This window comes from Myotis nattereri, assembly GCF_964212035.1.
Source record: "Myotis nattereri genome assembly, chromosome: 8".
NCBI classification, from domain to species: Eukaryota; Metazoa; Chordata; class Mammalia; order Chiroptera; family Vespertilionidae; genus Myotis; species Myotis nattereri.
In genome coordinates this window covers 30,598,835-30,622,780 of record NC_138083.1, presented here as the reverse complement: position 1 = coordinate 30,622,780, position 23,946 = coordinate 30,598,835, and the positions used below count along the sequence as shown (strand labels likewise).

The 23,946-nt window shown below is 40.8% G+C and overlaps 1 protein-coding gene across 2 annotated transcripts in view; it reads left to right on the top strand.

Moving 5' to 3' along the window:
• The window catches only part of ATRN (attractin), a gene marked incomplete at its 5' end in the record, with an annotated part of 161,092 nt that overhangs the window by 110,853 nt on the left and 26,293 nt on the right, over positions 1-23,946 (top strand). For both annotated transcript variants that reach the window (XM_081096813.1, XM_081096814.1), the window contains 3 exons: positions 677-771; positions 3,029-3,107; positions 5,156-5,313. In XM_081096813.1, the coding sequence (XP_080952939.1) occupies positions 677-771; positions 3,029-3,107; positions 5,156-5,313 (332 nt within the window). The remainder of the gene's footprint in view (positions 1-676; positions 772-3,028; positions 3,108-5,155; positions 5,314-23,946) is intronic.

Below are 23,946 nucleotides of genomic sequence, written 5' to 3'. Positions count from 1 at the left end.
GCCAATAAGCACATGAATAAATGGGTAACATTAGACATTTGGAATATATGTATTAAAACCACAGTGAGATACACTCCTAGAATGACTAGACTCAAAAGCCAATACTGTGGATTTAGAGAAGACAACTGGAGTCTCACATCTGCCCCTACATTCATGAGAAAAGCCTGGCCTCACCAGACATATAGTTGGAAAATGGAGTATTTTAATTACCTTTTCACATAATTATGGATATTATGCTTTGATACTGTACCAAAACCAGACAACTGGCTATTTTTTGTGGGAATGTGAAATAGTATAGCCACTTTGGAAAACCATATGGCAGTTTATTAAACAGTTAAAAATAAAATTGCCAACAACTCCCCATTTATAACATTACTAGTATATGCTTAAGTACAGCCTAGCTTGCAATAAATAGATGTTCAATTAATATTTGTAGGTAGGTTAGGTTGGAGCTTAAAATCTCAACCAGGATAATGGTATAAGGAGGGTTTGGTGGGTATATCCAAACAAAATGATACTGCCCTTGATTTCCTTTGAAAAACCCCCAGTCTCCGGGTATAAGTGAGCCAAAAGTGCTTTCCTGGTATTGAATATTTATGAGATAATCAAGGTGTGTTTCTAGAGACCTGTTTTGTTTTACTTCAACTTTTAAATACACATGTCTTTCTTATCATAGATACCCTTCTTATTGACTATCAGTTCACCTTTAGCCTGTCCCAGGAGGATGACCGCTATTACACAGCCATCAATTTTGTGGCTACACCTGATGAAGTAAGATTTAAAAGTCTTTTTTTTTGTCATTATGGATAAAAGCACTGCCTTAACAGTGGTCTCCAGAGTGGAGCACACAGGATGATGTTTAGAGGTATAGGGAAGAAATGTTAGATCTACATTTTATCGCCTTTCCACCTAAAAGGCAGGAACGGTTTTAAGATTTACCAGTATTAGATACACAGACTGACACTGACTCCACACATACTTGATTTGCCCATCAGCCCATTGCATCCCTGTACAGAAAAGGAGAAGAGACTGCAAGGGAAACTCCCCCATCAGAGGGGTAGATCGCAAAGCCTAGATTTACTCTCTCAAAGTAGATCAGAGGCTTAAAAAGTACTCACCAAGAAACTGCAGATTGAAATCAATACCAGTGGTCAAGGGAGGTGGCAGAGGTGACACTTCTCATAGAATAAGTTGTTAGCCTCATTCGAGTGGAGGTAAAAACAGCGAAGGTTTAGTTATTCCCAACAAGAAGTTAGCCAGAAATAATTGAAATTATTAAGATGACTATTTGAAACATGGATTTATATCTACTGACGTTAATAATGAACCCCATCTTGCCATAAGGTATTTCCTAGTGGTAGAAGGGTGCCAACACAGCATGACATTTAAAAGTGAAGCATCTAAAACATAAAGACACATCTACACAATTTCTTCAATGAAATATAAAGTTATTCATTACCCACTCCAATACATAATGCAATTTTTCTAAACTTGATGATAAATTACTTAGGAGCCTCCTTAGAAGTTTCTTATTTCTCATCAATGTACTTTAAATGAAAATAGTTCGTGGGAAAACTATGTAGGCATATCATTTCAGGGGCTATGTTAAATGGAATTTTGAAAAAAGATTTTAGGATAAGGTTATAGCAAAAGGACCAAATATGAAATTTATTTACTAAACTTACTCATAAGCAAGTGGTTGAAGCGCTCAGTCTTTCAGGATGTAATTGATGTTGTTAATTTTATTTTAAATAAGCAAGTAGGCTCTTGGTAATACGTCTTAGCAATGTGAGCAGTGACCATGAAAACCTGTGGACCTGCCTGTTTACCTTATGAATATTTAATAGAGGTATCCAGTGTGTATCTTCTATCTTTTAAAAAAGCGCTAGGTTCCAAATTTATTGACCTTTCTGTGGAATAAGTACTTGTTAGTAGTGTGCTGCCAACAAATACTAAAATTAAGCATTTGAGCTGCCCCTTCAAGGGGACGGTGAGGTTTTATTAATAAATGAGAAGATAACTGCTTTGTGAGAAAAACTTCTGTTTGGAGATTCCATTTTGAAAACATTTCCATTGAAGTTTTGTCCTGTAGAAACTATTAAAACAACACCCTTAAAATCTTAGTTTTCTAATGTTTTGTGGTATTACAAAATGAAGAATTTCAGCAGGATTGGATCCATTTGTAAAATGTAAAAATACATCTGATTTATTTGCAAAAAATAATTCTTCTACAAATGTCAGTAAAAAGTAAAAATTAGTATTAAAATTTACCCAACATGGCTAACAGTATACTTCTCCCAGTTGTCACAATACCATTCTCACAGATATTTTTTCAGTCACTAAAACCAAAATATCAAAATAAGTTAAACTAGCTCTTCAACTTACTATATCTCCAAGTGGTAAACAAGATTTTCAAAGTTAATAAAATACACTTAGTCATCTTTCTCTATTTGAAATAATATTTTTAGTTAGAGAAAAATGTTCAAATCATGAATGAATACCATCAAATTATGTTTTCATTTAGTTTATTTCAGCTTTGTTTACTTTTTAAAAAACCATTTCCATTTTGGAGAACTTGACACTGTATATAATATATTAGTTCAGAAGTACATAGACTGAATTTATAAATACATTTAAAGTGGGACCCTTGATCAAGTATTTTATATCCAGACGTTTGAAACGGCTGCCCAGAGGTTTCTTAGGAGGCTGATTTCCCTAACCTAGGTCACAGGATGTAAGTCATTGTTGTCTGGCGAGGCTGTTTTCTTAAAGATATATTTTTCATGGAGTTAGGCATTTGATAAATCATTCAATTCCATGTATTTTTATGGGAGAGAAATCAAATGTTTTGGGAGTATATTATATTGGTTAGAAATTTTACTAATCTATAAATGTCAGTTTCTGTTAAGACGTAAAATATCTGCTTTGTAATTAAGAAGGGTAAAAGTAATAAAATTTAATTATTGCATTATTTTAAAATCTGGAAACTGTTCTAATTACTTTCCTAATTATCTGTACCTCTCATCAGCAAAACAGGGATTTGGACATGTTCATCAATGCCTCCAAAAACTTCAATCTCAACATCACCTGGGCCGCCAGTTTCACAGGTAAAAAACTTACCTAGTGAAGACCTTCTGTGTGAAGATAATAGATTAAGAATCGTGAGGTAGGAGTTGAGAAAAGGGTTCTGGAGAGAGACAGATGGGTTTGAAACCCTGCTTTGCCGCTTACTAGCTGGGAGCCTTGAGCAAATGTCTAAATCCTTCTCTAGATTTTAGGGTTATTCGTTGTAAAGAGAAGTGTTGTATAGATTAAATTAGGTTCTACATGCCAGTGCCTACCATATCTCAGGCTCAGTACATGCTCACTACTCTGCCCCACTACCACCACCAATAGCATTGCTGCAGCTGCTGTTTTGGCACTGCCATCATCATCCTCATCAGTGCTTCAGAAGTGAAAAAGGCAAATGACTCAAAGTTTCAAGAAATGGAAACATTTAAAATAGAATGAGATTTTAGTAGGTACAGGGAAATGTACTTTGGAGATTTAAACTATCTTGTTTATCTTACTATGAGTCACTAAAGAAGATGTGCTGGGGCAGAAAATCTGCTAAAACAGTAAAGGGTGGACCTTATGTAGTGGTTAAGAGCATAGCTTGACAGACCTGGGTTTGAATTCTACCTGTTACTGTACTGTTGGGCAAATTACTTAAGCTTTTGGACCCAGTTTCCTCATAAAAAACACCTAGCCGTGCAGAGTGTTGTGAGAATTAAACAAATGAGATCATAAACAAACTACTCAAAGTAGTACTTGAAACACGGTACAGTCTCACTAAATGTTTCATCATTATTATTACTATACAATACTGGTTTTTTGTTTTGGTTTTTTTGTTGTTGTTGTTGTTGTTATTGTTTGGTCTTTGATTTTTTGTTAAAACACAACCAATTAGACTGAAGCAAGATAAAATCATTATCTTTGCACGTCACTTTATGTTTATCATGTCTTAAAAGACTGTCTAGAATTCAGAAAAGATTCAGAAACTTGCAGGGATGAGAGACTTCTGAGAAAAGGTCTGAATTATTGGAGCATTTATCTTGAGAAAGGCAGCATCTCTGAGCATATCATGATTTACAATGACTGTCTCAATGAGAACCTGACAGTCTGGGCTCCAGTCACAGGATTTGATTCAGACATGGGGAAAATCTATTTAATGAATCTTTATAGACACTAGAATTCCTGGCAGAGGGGGAATATGGAATGTTGAAGGACTTTGGGGAATAGGATGCATTTATACCACATTGGGGGGACTTAAATAGAGTTGTAGCTGTTGGCAGAAGGGACTGAGTGACATTTAGAGCTCTGTCCTCCCTGCCACTGTTGAGACTTGAGGATACTGTTAGTTAGGAAGTGAGTGGTGAATCAGTGTCCCTGGGAGGGGCGATATGGAGCACTGACAAATAGGTATAAAGGGAAAATGCAGAGCAATTGAAGTGTTGTGGGCAGAGTGGATGTCATTGTTGTTAATAGGACTCTAGTGCTATCTGTATTTTCATGGCCATGTGCAGCGTGGAAGGGAATTGCAGGGATTCTTAGTAAAACCATTCTAATTAAGGGCACGGGCTTGTATATCAGCCTTCCCAGCTTTAAATCCCAGCTCCACTTCTTACTGGCTGTGTGACCTGAACCAAGTTAGTTACTTAGTTTTTCTGAACCTTAGTTTCCTGATCTGTAAATGAGGATAATAGAGTTATTGTTAAGATTAAATGAGATTGAACTCTTAAAGGCTGTTCCTGGGACATAGTAAGTGTTTAGTAAATGCTAACTATTATCCTTATTATTATTATTTTTTTAAATATATTTTATTGATTTTTTACAGAGAGGAAGGGAGAGAGATAGAGAGTTAGAAACATCGATGAGAGAGAAACATCGATCAGCTGCCCCCTGCACATCTCCCACTGGGGATATGCCTGCAACCCAGGTACATGCCCTTGACAGGAATCGAACCTGGGACCTCTCAGTCCGCAGGCCTGACGCTCTATCCACTGAGCCAAACCAGTTTCGGCCTATTATCCTTATTATTAATGAAGGTAGATTCTGCCCCCCCCCCCATACCCTCTAAAAAGTCTCTTCTGTTTTATTCTTTTCTTCCTAATAGCTGGAACCCAGGCTGGAGAAGAGATGCCTGTTGTTTCGAAAACCAACATTAAGGAGTACAAAGATAGCTTCTCTAATGAGAAGTTTGATTTTCGCAACCACCAGAATATCACTTTCTTTGTTTATGTCAGTAATTTCACCTGGCCCATCAAAATTCAGGTAACAATGGAGGGGAAGGAGGACACATTTGTAATTCCTTAACTAATAAAGAATTCAAAGATTTTAAAAAAAAATTCAGGTAAGATGTGCTTTTTGGTCTCATCGGCAGGCATGGTGAACTCTCTTTAGTAGAGACTAAATTCACTAATTTGGAACCTGCAGTAAACAAGGTATACAGTATTGCTTTGCCTCTGTAAATCTATAGCAAAGGAGTGCTGAGCACATGAATACCATAGAAGATTGTAGTGGAGAGGGTGTAAATCACTCATGAAGGAAAGCTATCAGCACTTTTGAAAGCAGGGTGGCATGTAACAAATTTGATAATTATAACTATAATTTCTTCATTTAGCACTCGCCATGTAAAAGTTTGTAGAGCTACATAAAGAGCTTCAATTCTGGAATGAATAAGATGGATATAAATGCACTATAAGTTCACATTAAAGAGCCTAGGCCTTACAGTCAACCAGATGAGGTTTTGAGTCCTAGCTTGCTCCTGTACAACTCAGGTCGCCTTTCCACAGCTCAGATTTTTGCACTTGGATGTGAAAGGATTCCTGTCACCTGCTGCAGCACTGCTCTTATCCATCTGCTCATTTTCTCTTTCCAGACCAGTGGACTCCCCCTTTTCCAGGGTCCAAGTTTGTGCTTTTTATAATTGTCCTTGAGGAAAGCCTTAATACTTTTTGCTTTTACCCCCTTCATTTTGGGTAAATGTGGAATTTACGGATGGGTGGACTTTCAGGGACTGGGTTCACCTTTAGCCATAGGAGCATGGTCACTGGACTAGGGTTGTGGCTGTTTGCTGAATTTCAGAAGTATGGTCAACTGAAGCAAGTTCTCACAGATCAATTAGGATGGGTTTGCAATCTAATTCTGGTAGTTATATGTTCATGCCTCAGGGCTGTGACTAAAGAACAATCTTTTCCATTGTGAAATGTGGAGGATAGGCTCTTTGTTATATTTTTTCTCACCACCCTATCTAAACGGTCTTCAAGTTCATCCTCTAATTGGCTTCTCCCTTTGCTCTGGCACAGTCTGCTTCCCTCCTCAGCCAGCCTTCTTGTAAGCATTGATCACATTCCCTATTTCTATTTTCTTTTATTCATTCATCATCAGCCAAAAACAGTCTGCCTTCTCCCCTCAGCACATCCTGAAACTGCCCTGTCTTAGTGAACAACGGTGACTAAATTCTCCAGTCCCCTCTCCTTCGTAAAGTGACTTGAGTTACTGTCTTCCTTGCCTTCCTGGTTCTTGCTTTCCCTGATTCTCTGGCCAGTCTTTTTAGAGAATCCTCTTCTTTAAACAGTGGGTTGTCTGGGATTCAGGTTGGTTCACTTCTGTCTTCATCCCAGTTTCTTTGGATAATTCCATCCCATTTGTAGGTACTAGTCTGTACTGGTGATTCTCAGTGCTCTGTCTTCAGCCCAGCTTATACTTGAGTTCCAGACTAGTAAGTACTCTTGGTTGCTGCCTAGACATCTCTACCTGGACATTCACAGGCTCTCTGCACTCAGCACATAGTCATTCTTGTGACCTTAGCCCCAAACCCTGTGCTTCCTTTGTTTCTGAATGGCAGGCACCACAGATTTGCAGAAGCCCAAGTCCCAGGAAGTCGTTTGCATTCCTGGGATAAACCCGACTTGGGCATGACGTATCATTTTCTTTTTTTCTTTTTTTTAATATATTTTTTATTGATTAAGATATTACATATGTGTCCTTGTCCCCACGTTACCCTCTACCCTCCCCCCCCCCCCCGCTCATGTCCTCACCCCCCCATTGTCCGTGTCCATTGGTTAGGCCTATATGCTTGCATGTAAGTCCTTTGGTTGATATTTCCCCCTTACCCCCACCCTCCCCTACCTTCCCTCCAAGGCCAGACAGTCCAATCAATGCCTCTCCGTCTCTGGATCAGTCCTTGTTCATCAGTTTATGTTGTTCATTATATTCCACAAATGAGTGAGATCATGTGGTATTAATCCGCTCTCCAGTACCATCCATGCTGTGGCAAATGGTAAGAGTTCCTTTTTCTTCTTCCTCTTCTTAAAGAATACCTTTCAGCATTTCATGTAATGCTGGTTTGGTGGTGATGAACTCCTTTCGCTTTTTCTTTTCCGTGAAGCTCTTTATCTGACCTTCTATTCTGAATGATAGCCTTGCTGGATAAAGTAATCTTGGTTGCAGGTTCTTGCTATTCATCACTTTGAATATTTCTTGCCACTATCTTCTGGCCTGTATGATTTCTGTTGAGAAATCAGCTGACAGTCGGATGGGTACTCCCTTGTAGGTAACTGACTGTCTTTCTCTTGCTGCTTTTAAGATTCTCTCTTTGTCTTTTGCTCTTGGCATTTTAATTATGATGTGTCTTGGTGTGGTCCTCTTTGGATTCCTTTTGTTTGGGGTTCTCTGCACTTCCTGGACTTGTAAGTCTATTTCTTTCACCAGGTAGGGGAAGTTTTCTGTCATTATTTCTTCAAATAGGTTTTCAATATCTTGCCCTCTCTCTTCTTCTGGTACCCCTATAATTCTGATGTTGGTACGCTTGAAGCTGTCCCAGAGGCTCCTTACACTATCTTCATATTTTTGGAATCTCTTTTCCTTTTTCTTTTTCGGTTGGGTCTTTTTTATTTCTTTGTATTTCAAATCTATGACTTGATTCTTGGGATCCTCTTGTCTGCTGTTGGATCTCTGTAAATTATTCTTTATTTCAGACAGTGTATGCTTAATTTCTAGTTGGTCCTTTTTCATGTCCTCCAGGGTCTCACTATACTTATTGAGGGACTCACTAAATTTATCAGCGGTTTCCATAAAATTCTTGAAAAACCTTATAAACGTGGCCTTGAACTCTATATCCAGTCATTTGCTTTCCTCCATTTCTGCCATTTGTGACCTGTTTCTTTGTCTCCGCATTTTGGCTGCTTCCCTGTGTTGATAGAGTGGCTTTGTGTGCTAGGTGTCCTGTAGGGCCCAGTGTCTCAGCCTCCTCAGTTACCTGAGGTGGACACTCTTGGTGCACCCCCTTGTGGGCTTTGTGCACAGTCTTGTTGTAGTTATGCCTTGGTTGTTGTAGGATCACTGGGAGGAATTGACCTCCAGGCCAATACGCAGTGAGAATCAGCTGTGTCTGCAGTGGGAGAACTTCTGTGCTGGAGACACCCTTCTGGGGCAAGACTTGCTTCAGTGGGGCTTTGGTGCTCACTGAGACTGCACCCTGAGTGTGTCCCTTATGGATCTGAGGAGTTGTGATCTGGATGGTCCCCCTCTGACCACTGGGTACAGTGGCTCTTGGGTCTAAGGAGGTGCTAATTTAGCCTCTGCCTGAGGTTACACAGCAGGAGCTACGAAGAGAACTGCAGATTGCCCTTCCTTTTTTGGAGTTTGGAGGTGCCCTGATGAGGCTCAGCTGTGAAGCAATGAAAGCTGCTGTGGGGCCTTGGGCCTTCTCTTGGAAGTTCTGGGTCTGTCTGGCCCGGCTGCAGTTAGGTATTTATCAGGTTGCAAAGGGCCGGGGCATTCATATGCAAAAGCCTCTGCCACAGCCTGGGTGGGGTGGGGTCTTAAGGAATCAAAGGGCGGAGCAAACAGCTATGGCGGATCCTTAGCCCTGCCCTAAGGAGTCGCGCGTCTCAGTGTCCCGGTAACGGCTGCAAGCACCTCTGAGGGAAAGCTACCCTCAAGTTTGCCCGCTGCCAGACAGTCCAGTTTCTCCCCGTATGAGTCCTGGGTCCCCAGAGACTTCCCGGAACTGGAGTTCAGAGCCGTTGGGAGCTTGTGACTCCCTCCGGATTCAAAAAGACAGCTGCGTCCTCAGGTGCCAGCCCCTTTCCGCGCGCGCAAGCCCCCGTACCTCTGCACTTTACTTCCGCAGCTCCTCTGTCTCTCAGTGTGCTTTTCTTTCCTTCTAGTTGTAGAATTTCCACTCAGCCAGCATTCCTGTAGTTCTGGATGATGTCCGTTTTGTGTTTTTGTTGTATTTTTCAATTGTTGTGGGAGGCAGCAATTTCCCGGTGTTTATCTATGCCGCCATCTTAGTTTCTCCTCGACGTGTCATTTTCTTTAAGTATCGCTGTATTCAGTTTGCTAATGTTTTGGTTAGAACATAGTATCTATTTCATGAGTCAGAAAGTCTGATAATTTTCCCTTCTTGTCCTTGTTATTGTTTTTATATCAAGGTTAAATTAACCTTTAATAATCACGGAGTTTTCTTTCTCATTTCTGGAAAAGATTATATAAGATTAAATTACATGAACTTTAAAAAGGACATCTATAATACTTTAAATAATAAAGAAAATTTAAAACACTATCATGATAAAAAAAATTACATGAACTTTGAATACTTGATAGATGTCCTTTAAAATCATTTGATTCTGGTGTTTTATATGTGGAGATTTTTTTTTTAATTCTCAGATGAGGATATTTTTTCCATTGCTTTTCAGAGAGAGTAGAAGGGAGGGAGAGAGGGAGAAACATTAATGTGAGAGAGACACATCAACTGATTGCCTCCTGCACATGCCCCGATGGGAGGCCAGGAGGAAACCGAAACCCAGGTATGTGCCCTTGACCTAGAACAAACCTGCGACCCTTCAGTGCATGAGCTGACACTCTAACCACTGAGGGCACCGGCCAGGGCTATGTGGAGATTTTTTTAACTACTGATTCAACTTCTTTAATAGTTATAGGATATTTTGGATTTTCTCTTTCTGTTTGAGTAACTTAAGATAATTTTTGATTTCTTATATTTTTCAAATGTATTGACACAAAATTATTCACACTGTCCTTTTATCTAACCTTTGCATCATCTGTCCTTAAGTATACTGAATCATACACTTAAAAACAGTTAAATGGTAAATTTTATCTTATACTAGTATATATTTTACCCCAACAAAAATAGTTTTAAAAATCACAACAATGCCCTAGCCAGTTTTGCTCAGTAGATAGAGCATCAGCCTACAGACCAAAGGGTCCTGGGTTCGATTCCAGTCAAAGACACGTACCTTGCTTGCAGGCTTCTCCACAGCCCAGGCTCTGGTCAGGGCTCATGCAAGAGGCAACCAATCACTGTGTTTCACTCACATTGATGTTTCTCTGTCTCTTTCCCTCTCTCTTCCACTCTTTCTAAAAATCAGTGGAAAAATATCCTCGGGTGAGGATTAAATAAATAAAAATAAAAATCACCATAGCAGGATTTTTTTTGTAAATATAGACAAGCTTATTCTAAAATTTATATGAAAAGACAAAGATTCTAGAATAGCTATAACAGTTTTGAAAAAGAGGAGTAAAGTGGAAGGAATCACCCTATGCAATGTTAAAGCTTACTATTTAGCTAGAGTAACCAAAACATTTGGTTACTGCTGGAGGATAGACACAGATCACGCAATAGAATGGACACAGAATAGAATTCTAAAGCCTGAAATAGATCCACATAAATATGTCCAACTGTTTTTTGACAAAAGTGCAAAGACAATTCAGTGCAGTAAGGATTGCCTTTTCAACAAGTAATGGTGGAACAGTTGGGCAACCATAGGCAAAAAAACGAACTTTGACATAAACCTCACAACTCTCTTACATAAAGATTAACTCAATATGAATCAACAGATTTAAATGTAAAACAAAGCTATAAAACTTTTAGGAAAAAATAGGAGAAAATCTTCACATCTTAAGGTTAGCAAAAGGTTTTTAGACTTTACAACAAAAACATGACCCATAAAAGGAAATATTGATAAATTGGACATCAAAACAAAAAGGTTTTCTTCTGTGAAAGAACCTGTTAAGGGGATGAATAAACAAGCTACATACTGAGAGAAAATATTTTCAAACTATAGTTCCGACAAAGCACTTATGTCTGGAATATAAGGATAATTCTCACCTAGGCTGGTGTGACTTGGTTGGAGTGTCATCCATATACCAGAAGATTGCGGATTTGATTCCTGTTCAGGGTATATACCTAGATTTTGGGTTTGATCCCTGGTTGGAGCATGTAAAATCAGTGAGCATGTCTTTGGTAAGGATTTAAAAAGAAAAAGAAAAAGAATAATCCTCAAAATTCATTAAAAAAACAAACACATCATCTAGAAAATGAATAAAAGACATAAAGAAGCATTTCACCAAAAAGGATATACATGTCCTATATAATAAAAGGCTAATATGCAAATTGACTGAACGGCGGAACGACTGGTCACTATGATGCACACTGACCACCAGGGGGCATATGCTCAATGCAGGAGCTGCCCCCCTGGTGGTCAGTGTGCTCCCACAAGGGGAGCGCCACTCAGCCAGAAGCCGGGCTCACAGCTGGCGAGCACAGTGGCGGTGGCAGGAGCCTCTCCTGCTTCCACGGCAGCACTAAGGATGTTCCTACTGGAGCAGGCCTAAGCCGGCAGTCGGACATCCCCCAAGGGCTCCTTGACTGCAAGAGGACACCAGGCCTCCAGTGTCATATAGTCACATGAAAATATATTTAGCATCAAAAGCTATTACAGAAATGCAAAGCAAAACCACAATGAGATATCACTATGCACCTATCAAAATGGCTAAAATTGAAAATAATAAAGCAAATGCTAGAGAGGTTGCCAAGAAATTGGATCATGTTTACATTGCCGGTGGGAAAGTAAAATGGTACAGCCACTCTAGAAAATAGTTTGGCATTTTCTTATAAAACTAAACTTGCTCTTATTATACAACCCAGCAGTTGCATTCCTGGGCATTTATCCAAGAGAAATGAAAAAATTTTTTAAAAAAATATGTTTTTATTGATTTCAGAGAGGAAGGGGAAGGGAGAGAGAGATAGAAACGTCAGTGATGAGAGAGATTGATAGGCTGCCTCCTGCACTCCCCCCACTGGGGATTGAGCCCACAACCCAGGCATATGCCCTGACTGGGAATCGAACCGTGACCTCCTGGTTCATAGGTCGATACTCAACCACTGAACCACGCTGGCACACAGACACCTGTGCACCAACATTTATAGCACCTATATGGAAGTATTTAGCAGCTTCATTCATAATAGCCCTAAACTGGAAACAAGCCAGGTATTATTTGGCAGGTGAATGGATAAATAGATTGTGCTACCTGCGTATCATGGAATAATACTCAGCAATAAAAAGAAACAAGCTATTGATACAAGTTGGATACATTGCAAGAAAGTTTTGCTGAGAGGGGAGGAAGATTAGAAATCGGCATTCTGCATGATTTTATTTCTATAACATTTGAAAATAAAAATTTTATACCCAAAACAGGTATGATTTACTGAAGCTTCACCTTTCTCTGACTCTGACCTCTAGACCCTATTTTAAAAGAGGTCATCTGAGTAGGCCAGGCTCTCCACGCTTTAGGGGAGGGTGTGCGTACTAACATAGTGGGAATCTTGGGCGTCAACCAGGGGTTTAGGTAACTTGTCTGACCCCAAAGAGTTTGAGCTCTAGGCTCCAGCCGGTACAATTTCAGTTTGGTAGCATTTTCTAACAGTATCAAATTATAGAACATATACATTTGTAAAATACTTGATTTGAGCTCTAGTAAGTGTTATTTATTGACTTGTTTTAAGTTGAGATTGTTTTCATAATGGCATACCTCATGATATTCTGAATCTAGTTGAACTTCAGACTTTGTTCTTCAGCGTATAGCTGAAGAAATAATTAATATTTTAAAGAATCTTGGTGAAAATCTTGACTTAATGCTGCTGACGTTTTTGCCATTTGGAAAGAGGGTTCTGTGCACATAAACAGGCTTTTGTGCTGGAGATAGCCGAGCTGTTGCCAATGCGGAGTTCTAGTTTTTTTCCTTCCCATGCCCTGTTGCTCCACCCTCTGAAAGTCACTGAAATGGTTTTAGAGCATTTCCTTCTAGAGGGATCTCTTCCTCACACTTACTTTTAAAAAGTACGAATTTTAAGTTTAAGAATCAAAGAGATGTTGATTTTCTGCCTGGTTTTTTTTGGTGCTTTTACCTGGGCTGGATTACTCACTTGAGTAAGAGCCCTTTATGAAAGCTGCATTCAGGAGCACTTTTGAAAATAAATGATGGCGTGCTCACCATTTAGCTTGCCAAGCGTTCCTTGAAAAAGCAGGTAAGTTCTATTGAAAATGTGTCTTTTTGTTCTTTGGTATTTGCAAACATGTGACTAGACCTGTAGCCTTGTGTGTTCTGTCTCTTTACACAACTGGTTCTCTGCACTTGGGACTGTATCTGAATGTGCGCTGGGCAGAGGGCTACGCTTGTGTCTTCCTAGGCAGAGGCAGGCATGTTCTCAACAGAGGGAGCTATATGTGTCTTTATTGCTCTGTTTTCCTCAGAGCCTTCGCTCTTTTAGATGCAGCTAGCTGTTAAACACAAAACACACGCACACTTAGAGGCTGTACAGATTCAGTAAAAACGTCGAGAACCAGGATGTCTAAATGGCGCAGCAGTGTGGGCCATTCAGTTCAATTTCAGCATGGCTTTCAGTGCAACTGAAATAACTTTTCTGTCTTTCTCATTTTTTAAAGCAAAATAACTGAGGAAATCTAATTCTGTACTCGGAAATTCATGTAAACATTGGTGCTTTAAAAGCGGTAATGCTAAACTCAAGTTCCTTCACTCTGAACTGATCCCAGGATTCTTTTCCATAATTAGGAACAGATCAAAACCTATAACTGCGAACTGAGGGAATTTGAAACTAACTATAAAAGTCTTTGTAGATGCAGTTTAAAAAAAACACCTACCCAGCCTGAAAGAGCCTGTGTGTAGTAGGGTGGAGGGTATGTTGGGGCTAGTTGTGCCTGTTTTCTGGTCAGCTGCTCCTGTGGGTGAGCGTCCCTCCCTCAGCCCTGCTTTCTGAATGTGATCCTAGGTGTTCTCCCCAGTGAGCAGGCACTCAGCTAGCTCAGCCAGGACCATCATCTGGGAGGATAGGTATTCAAGGTAGAGAATGGTCAGACAGATGTGCGAGGGGGGAAGGTGGGTAGTGAAGCTGGGATTCTGGCTTGTTACTGGCTCTGCAACAGAGGTTGTTATTGTAATGTGGAACTAATATTAAAGCCCTCTCCATGCCGGCTGTTTCATCTGTTACTTTATGTAAGAGGCTAGTGTTCACAAGTGAAGGCAAAACAGAATTTGTATTGAGAACCAGGCATTCGTTTAGATTTTAGAGTTATGTTTATGGGTGCTAGCAGGATTGCTATATGAGCAAAGGATGTATGAAACTTTTATTGACCCAGATATACTTTTTTAGTAAATGCTTTATTGAGATATAATTTACATACCATCCAGTTCACCCATTTAAAGTGCACAATGTAGTGTTTTTTAACATATTCACAAAATTGTGCAACCATGACCACATCAATTTTAGAATATTTTCATCACCTAAAAAAAGAAATCCCATACCCATTAGTAGTCATTTCCCATTTCTCCCTCCCCTCAGCTCTGAAAACCACCAGTCTACTTTTTGTCTCTATGGATTTGCCTATTCTGGACATTTCATATAAATTGAATCGCATAATATGTGGTCCTTTGTGACTGGCTTCTTCATTTAGCTCAGTGTTTTCAAGGTTCATCCATTTTTAGTATGTTTCAGTACTTCATTCCTTTTTAAGATTGAATAATGTTCCATTATATGGATATACCACATTTTATTTATCCATTCATCTGTTGATAGATACTTGGGTTGTTTCCACTCTTTGAATATTATGAATCGTGTCAGATACACTTTTAATGTTTGTAGTAATTTTGTAATAATGATGCCTATGTATATACAAACCTCCTGGTGTTAGATATCTGTGCCTTAAGGATTTTAAGAATTACAAAGCTATGAAATAACTTAAAACTAAACTACATAAAATATAAATATTTCCTTGCTTCAGGTGGCATTCAAGGCTCTTGTACTACCTTGTGGTTTTCATCATGATCATTACCTATTATTCCTTTTTTTTGAAAGTCTCCTATCTTTTGCTTTTCATCTGTGGCTGTTTCTTCTGAGCATTTCAATGACATTGTTCCCTTGGGTTTCCTCTGGACCTTTCTCCCTGGACAGTCTCATCTATACCTGGACAGGCTCATCTGTGAACATCATCTATAGCTAAAATGGATAAATCCCCATCTCTAGCAGACCTCTCTCTTGCGCTCTCGATAGCCAGGTCCCACTAGGCTTCCTTTAACGTCCATGCACTCAGTAGAGTTTCTGGCTCAGAGCAGCAGCCATGGATGGATAGCAGGAGCTATGTCAGGCACTGTGCTCCTGGGTGGGGAAGGGAGTGAGTGTCCTGTGTCACCTGAGTCTGAGTGAGGAGGGGTAACCTCAGAGCTGAGTCTTAAGGAACCTGGCTGGGGTCAGGGAGTGAGTGGGGAGAGGACATGCCAAATCACTTTCAAGAACTACAGGAGTTTAGCAGAACTGAAGTTACGGTCGTCCTATGAGCAAGATGCTGGAGGGTTAGGCAGAGGGTGTCATGAAGAGACTGGAGGTTTCTGATGAGGGATTTGAACTGTAGTCTGAAAACCACGGAGGGGAGGGGCGGTTATTACAATGCTCTAAGCCAAAAAGTGACAAAGATCAGTGTTTTTGAAAGGCCCCTCTGGCAGCAGTTTGGAGAATAGATTGGAAGGAGCCAGGTGGGAATTGCGGTTTGCAGGTAGAATTCCTGTTTAGAAACCCAGGGCAAGGTTTCACTGATGACCCATAGACATAGCCCATGGCAGCTTCCTTTCCTTATCTGCGCCTCCACAGCCTAGACTTGTCTGGTTTTCCCTACACAAAATTCCCTTACGGGCAAGGACAGTGTTTTCTGTTTCTGTACCCTCAGTTTATGGCACAGTATTAGTTGTAGGCACTCCATCAATGTTGCTAGATAGATGCATAGTTGTGAGTTATAACAGATTTAGGCTTGGTATCAGAACTGTCTCTTTTTTTGCAACTTTCATAACTTCTTTAAAGGTCCTCTGACAGCTTTCTCTGATGTTGTCAGAGTGACTGCTGGCCTCTGCTAAGGAACTAGCTGGGCTGGAGACCAGGAATTTGTCATCCCAGTCTCCACAGTGTGGTGCTGATGACTGAATTGTTTTAGATTGGAATTTTGTCAAAAGAGTTGAGAGGCAGGAGAAAAGGAAAGGATGAGGACACAAACATTCCTGATTTTAGAGAGGGTAGTTAGGAGATACTGTCTGTATTGAAATATGTAAGAATGAAATGAGCCCGGCAGCATGGCTCAGTGGTTGAGCGTCAGCCTATGAACCAGGCGGTCACGGTTCAATTCCCAGTCAGGGCACATGCCCGGGTTGCAGGCTTGATCCCCAGTAGAGGGCGTGCAGGAGGCAGCTGATCAATGATTCTCACATTGATGTTTCTATCTTTTTCTCTCTCTCCTTTCCTCTCTGAAATCAATAAAAAATATATATATTTTAAAAAGAATGAAATGCTAGAAAGTCTGGGATTAGCTTCAAAATAATATCACTGGGAAAAGTGGGTAGAGTATGGATGAAACATGATTGGCCATTAGCTGGTCATTATTAAAGCTGGGTTATGAACACATGGGATTCGTTACACTATTCTCTCTACGTTTTTATAAAGTTTAAAAATTTCCATAATAAAAAATGTGGAAAAAGATAATACAAGTGATAGAACAAGAAATAAAGATACAAGTATATTATTTATCCTCCTAAAGGTAGCTACAGGAATGTGCCTCAGCTAGGCCTGCAGCCTAGGCCAGCTGGGATAGGTCCCAGAACTGACCTTCTGCTTTGCTTTACAGGAAGCACACAGCATTGCACCAGGAGGATTTTACCATTTATCGGCCACTGCTGGGCAGTCTCTAGAACAGCCATGGGCAAACTACAGCCCGCGGGCCGGATCCGGCCCGTTTGAAATGAATAAAACTAAAAAAAAAAAAGACCGTACCCTTTTATGTAATGATGTTTACTTTGAATTTATATTAATTCACACAAACACCCCATCCATGCTTTTGTTCCGGCCCTCCGGGCCAGTTTAAGAACCCATTGTGGCCCTCGAGTCAAAAAGTTTGCCCACCCCTGCTCTAGAACAATCATGGATTGAGGGCAAAACTCCTTCTCCCTTAGCCCAAGATACCTCACCCTGATGAAAGTGGGGGGAGGCCTTCCCCACGAGCTACTGACTTCACCCCCAAACAGGCATGCATCAGAGGCTGGGAGGCCTGAAACGCTACCATGCAGTGAGCCATGACTGTATTTTCTCCTGCTTCTGCAGTTGTGGGTAACAGGTACTTCTTCTCCCTGTAGCTAAGGGTGTTCTATCCCTTTCCTGTCTTTGTTGGCATCTTTCTATCACCGTCACCCTTAGGATAACAACATAGACACAAACAGAGGCACTAGAAACAGTGATATAACTATACTGGAAGAGGGGAGAGGGGGTAATGGCCTGAATCACTTTCTGTTATAGCAGGAAGTCAGGGAGTAATGCCTAACATGGCTAAATCAAGAAAGAACAAATTTAAAATATATATGTGTGTGTGTGTGTGTGTGTGTGTGTGTGTGTGTGTGTATTAGTGATATAAAGGCAACCCTCAGAAGAACTAAAAAGAATCCTAATTAGCCCGGCCAGTGTAGCTCAGTGATAAAGCCTCAACCCATGAACCAGGAGACCAGGGTTCGATTCCCGGACAGAGCACATGCCCGAGTTGCAGGCTTGATCCCCAATAGAGTGCGTGCAGGAGGCCCATAGGGGATGTACAAGAGGCAGCCGATCAATGATTCTCTCTCGTCATTGATGTTTCTACCTCTCTCTCCCTCTCTTTTCCTCTCTGAAATAAATTTAAAAAGAAAAGAATCCTAATTAAAGGTGGGGTCCTCTGGAGAGAAGCCTTAAGAAGAGGAGGGGAGAGCAGGAACCATTGCTTTGTATCATTTGCCCTTTAGTACTTGTTGATACTTCAACCAACCGTGTGTCATTTTTAATGCTTTCTACATTATTACTGAGCATGATAAAATGGAATAGGAATTCTGGAGAGGTGAAAAGGAGTGGCTGGAAGGAAATTCGGGGAAGAAAGCAGAGCAGTATTGAGGTGGGAGGCTGGGAGTGGACAGATGGTGGGTGTTAGCTTGCATGTCAGGAATGAGTGGCTCGGTGGTATTCACCAGCCTGGGGCTCTGGCCAGAGCTCGGGTATACAAATTTTGTGCCAGCACAAACCAGCATTTAGTGGGTGGTGTGTGAGGCCAGGTAATGAGCACTGGGATCCAGTCCAGGGCCTGTGGTCTCAACATAACGTTTCATATAGAACTTTGGGGGTTGTTTGTTTGTTTTTTAAAGAAAGTTATTTTGTATCATAGCAAAACTCAAAGAGCTGGCAGCACTAGACCCAGGTTAGAATATGCTCAGCCAGTGGTCACAGAATCTTCTATCCTCAGCACAGCTGAGGCCTGCGTGGAAAGCTGTTTGCAGACAGGCCTAAGTTCTTATGGGAGAAATCAGTCCTCTCCTGGCTTCCAGCCTTGCAGTGACCAGAACTATGTGGCAAGATTGGCATGGTGAAGCCAGGAGCCCAGATGGCAGGCATGTCCACTTCAGCACTTCTGGGTCCTAATGTGAGACCTTCAGCATCTGCAGAGGTTGACCTCTCGGGGACATTCCAGCAGCAGAGGGGCTGTAGTCTTGGTGGGCTCCCAAACCAGGTCGAGCTGAGCACTGGTGGAGCTGCTGGCCTCGAGGCCACAGAGCAGCCCACAGAGCTTCTGCTGGGAACACACAGACCTTGGGTTTTCTCAGAGCCTGACGGGTGCTGCTTCAGAGTCAAGATTGTATCGCCTCACAGGGTGTCCAGCTGTCCTTTCCCATCCTCTCCCTGTCTTGCATGCTCTAACAATGAAGATCATTCTTGTGAAGATAAAAGATTAGAGGCCTTTTCCTGTTTTTTCAATCCTTGTGTATTAAAAGGTGGTCTTTCCCTATGCATTCAGTAGTCATTCACATACTCGTTCACTTAAGTTTTTGAGTACTGCTTTATAAATTGCATCTAATATCTGTAAAATGTTTTTAAAAAAATAGGTAGTGGAGTATAAGAAAGTTCTTATTTTTCTTATTTTTAGAATATGCTTGGGCTCAGCCTCTTCCTACTATAGTTTATAAATTCATTTTCAGCCCTGACTGGTTTGGCTCAGTGGATAGAGCGTCGGCCTGCGGACAGAAGGGTCCCAGGTTCAATTCCCGTCAAGGGCATGTACCTTGGTTGCGGGCACATCCCCAGTGGGGTTGTGCAGGAGGCAGTTGATCAATGTTTCTCTCTCATTGATGTTTCTAACTCTCTATCCCTCTTCCTTCCTCTCTGTAAAAAATCAATTAAAAAAATATATATTAAATTCATGTTCAGCTTGTGTTCACAGAGCTCCATTCCCTTCTCTCAGGGATGTGCAGAAACCTTGGGGCTTAACAGACCAGAGATCTGGGGAAGGACCTCTGATCTGCATTCACTGACTGCTCCCAGCGCTCTGGCCCATGGCCATGAGGTTTGTCTGAAGGCAGCTGTCCTCACTCCCATGTGTGTGACAGGCTTGGGCACAGTATAAGCACTGAGGCTCCAGAGCCCCAGGCCCACCATGCAGTCACCCACATCCCTTGGCATCCCCTATTCCTTGGCACTTTCAAAACTCTAAAACATCCTCTGCATTCCCTCCAATTCCCAGTCTCAAGGTTTGGGTCTTGCCTCTCTTTATTTCAAAGTACTATTCTCACCTCCTCTACCCTCATCCTTCCCCTCACTCCTACCCTGGGAAAGATCCAAGTTATTTTCTTTGGGGACCAAACCTTTCAAGTAAAATCATTAAAAAAAATTTTCCAGTGCAATTCATGACACCAACTAAATTGTTCAGGGGAAGGAGTGAGGGAAGAGATTTTTAGAATAATTCTTATTTCAGAGTTTCCTGAAGTGTGGCCTCTGGACACCAGCATCAGAATCACCTGGGGAGCTTCCTACAGAAGTAGGAATAGGGCCAGGGGTTCAGATTTTGTAGCAAGCTCTCAAGAGTTGAGAACCCTGCTCTAGTTCTTAGAAGGCAAAGGTGCATCTGCTTTAGTGTGGGAAGTGGGGAATTACCATTTTATTCTTTCTTCTACAGGAGTTAAAACGTCAGATATTGCTATCTTTATAGACCAGCGGTTCTCAACCTGTGGGTCGCGACCCCTTTAGGGGTCGAACGACCCTTTCACAGGGGTCGCCTAAGACCATCCTGCATACCAGATATTTACATTATGATTCATAACAGTAGCAACGTTACAGTTATGAAGTAGCAACGAAAATAATTTAATGGTTGGGTCACAACATGAGGAACTGTATTTAAAGGGCCAGAAGGTTGAGAACCACTGTTGTAGATAGAAGAATACAGGAATCATCTTTTCCAGGTTATCTCTATATGCACAGGTAGCATATGATTTCCCCCAGCCTTTAAAAGAAGTGGATCAAGTGTTGGAGAAAATGTAGAAAAGAGAGCCATTTCCCAGTGGATGATGGGGTGGCTGAATGAGAAGGGAGGACACTCTGGTGACAGGAAGATCAAGTGCAGTAATACAGCCACCTGAAAACACATGTTTGGCTGACACACAAAATTAGTGCTTAGGCAGGGCAGGTCCACCATATCCTACCACAAGTCTGAAGGCTAGCTGGGCTTCAGAGTTTTGTTTTTTAGAATTTATTTAACACACACTGAGCACCCCCCACCCCCCACTCCACCTTCTGCAAGCACATCTTAATCAAACATGTCACTGGAAATTGAGTCGGCAGCAGGTGTGTAAATGTACAGGGACATAAATCCTAGATGTCCTGGAGTGTGGAGAGTGATACCTACTATTTGGAAAGGGAGAATAATGACATTGGGAGCTTAATTTACTCAGAGACATTGAAGCATACAACAGATTGACAAACTTCAGAGGGAAGGTAGGGGGTGGGAAGAGATTAACCAAAGAACTTAGATGCACATGTACATAATCCATGGATAGACAGTGCGTTGAAGGCCTGGGAAGGGAGTGGATTCGGGGTAGAGGGGATTCATGGGGGGAAAGGAGGGGCATTGATAATACTTTCAACAATAAAGACTTAAACAATAAAAGCTTTTAATAAAAAAGAAGATAAATTGTAATGAGATTCTTCTCTGAATTAGATTTTATTATAAAAATTCTCATTTTTAGTATCAGAAAAGTCCATAAACACATTTAAACATTTTTATAATAATCATGAAGAAAAAGTCTGATTGGGATAGCATCTTGAAAAATAGAACTCAAAAGTATAAAAAATGTTTATTTTAATTTTATAGTTAAAATATAAATTAGCCCAGCTGGTATGGCTCAGTGGTTGAGCATTGACCTATGAACCAAGAGGTCATGGTTTGATTCCCAGTCAGGGCACATGCCCAGGTTGCTGGCTCAGTCCCCAGTAGGGGGCATGCAGGACGCAGTTGGTCAGTGATTCTCTCTTGTCATTGATGTTTCTATCTCTCCCTTCCTCTCTGAAATCAATAAAAATATTTTTTAAAAAATTAAATTATGGATGCAACCATGAGCCACTTCTTAGAAGAAAACTCAATCATATGTTACTGAATTATGGGGGAAGTGAGGTCATTATTTTTCCAAGTATCATATTTATTCAGCAAATGTTTATTAAGCACCTCTTACATGCCAATCTTGCTTGAGGCACTAAGATATAGTAATCAGCAGCAAAGTCCCTGTGCTCATGGATCTTATTTTCTAGTGAAAGAAAAAGACTATCAATAAATGCACATATAAGGGCTGAAGAAAAATCAAACAAGGTAAGGAGATAGAGTTGTGGCTTCAGTTGTGTAGGGGTGCTTGGAGTTCAGTCTTCCTCTTCACATGTGACTTCACAGCATGAGTAAAAAAACATAGTCACAAGGGCTTCATCAGTTTTCCCAAGATCCTCTCTCAGTCCTATTAAGAGTATTTTGAAGGGCTTACATCTGTATCCTTTATCCATCTTCAGTTGACAATTCTGCCATCTTTGTCAGTGGTTTTATGTGATCAGTTCTCCAACAGCACTTTCACTAAAATCTCATCTTTGCAAAATTGATTTTGCAGTTGGTTTGCATGTCACAATCTGTGAGTAGGCACTGCCCAATTCATGCTTGTTGCACTTCCCTTCACTCTCAGCACTTTGGTTTGGACAATAAGTTCATCACTCTATCAATTAAATTAAACAGTCAATTAAGACTAATACAGTGGGTGGAGTGTTAAGCAGAGCGAGATGTTTCTAAGTGGTTGACCCGTTCATAAACATTTTTATTTTTTTTTATTTTTTTATTTTTTTTATTCTGGGCCAGCTTTATTTATTTATTTATTTATTTTAAATCTTTATTGTTCAGATTATTACATTTGTTCCTCTTTTTCCCCCCCATAACGCCCCTCCTCCCAGTTCCCGCCCCATCCTCCGCCCTCACTCCCCACCCACTGTCCTCATCCATAGGTGCACGATTTTTGTCCAGTCTCTTCCCGCATCTCCCACCCCCCTTTCCCCCCCAAGAATAGTCAGTCCATTCCCTTTCTATGTCCCTGATTCTATTATGATCACCAGATTATTTATTCACTTGATTCTTAGATTCACTTGTTGATAGATGCATGTTTGTTGTTCATAATTTGTGTCTTTACCTTTTTCTTCTTCTTCCTCTTCTTAAAGGATACCTTTCAGCATTTCATATAATACTGGTTTGGTGGTGATGAACTCCTTTAGCTTTTTCTTATCTGTGAAGCTCTTTATCTGACCTTCTATTCTGAATGATAGCTTTGCTGGATAAAGTAATCTTGGTTGCAGGTTCTTGCTATTCATCATTTTGAATATTTCTTGCCACTCTCTTCTGGCCTGCATGGTTTCTGTTGAGAAATCAGCTGACAGTCGTATGGGTACTCCCTTGTAGGTAACTGACTGTCTTTCTCTTGCTGCTTTTAAGATTCTCTCTTTGTCTTTTGCTCTTGGCATTTTAATTATGATGTGTCTTGGTGTGGTCCTCTTTGGATTCCTTTTGTTTGGGGTTCTCTGCGCTTCCTGGACCTGTAAGTCTATTTCTTTCACCAGGTGGGGGAAGTTTTCTGTCATTATTTCTTCAAATAGGTTTTCAATATCTTGCTCTCTCTCATCTTCTGGCACCCCTATAATTCTGATGTTGGTACGCTTGAAGCTGTCCCAGAGGCTCCTTACACTATCTTCGCATTTTTGGGTTCTTTTTTCATTTTGCTTTTCCGGTTGGGTGTTTTTTGCTTCTTCGCATTTTGAATCTTTGACTTGATTCTTGCGCTCCTCTGGTCTGCTGTTGGGAGTCTGTATAGTATTCGTTATTTCAGTCCGTGTATGCTTAATTTCTAGTTGGTTCTTTATCATAACATCGAGGGTCTCATTAGATTTCTTGAGGATCTCACTACATTTATCGGCGGCTTCTAGACAGTTCTTAAGAGACCTTAAAAGTGTGGTTCTGAACTCAATATCCTCCATTGACAGTTTTGTCCTGTTTCTTTGTCTCCTCATTTTTTATGCTTTCTTGGTGCACCCCCTAGTGGTCTTTGTGCGCAGTCTTGTTGTAGTTAAGCCTTGATTGTTGTTGGCAATACCGGGGGTGATTTGACCTCCAGGCTAACTGGCTATGAGAGTCCCCTGTGTCTGCAGTGGGAGAGCTTCTTTCCATAAACATTTTTATATGA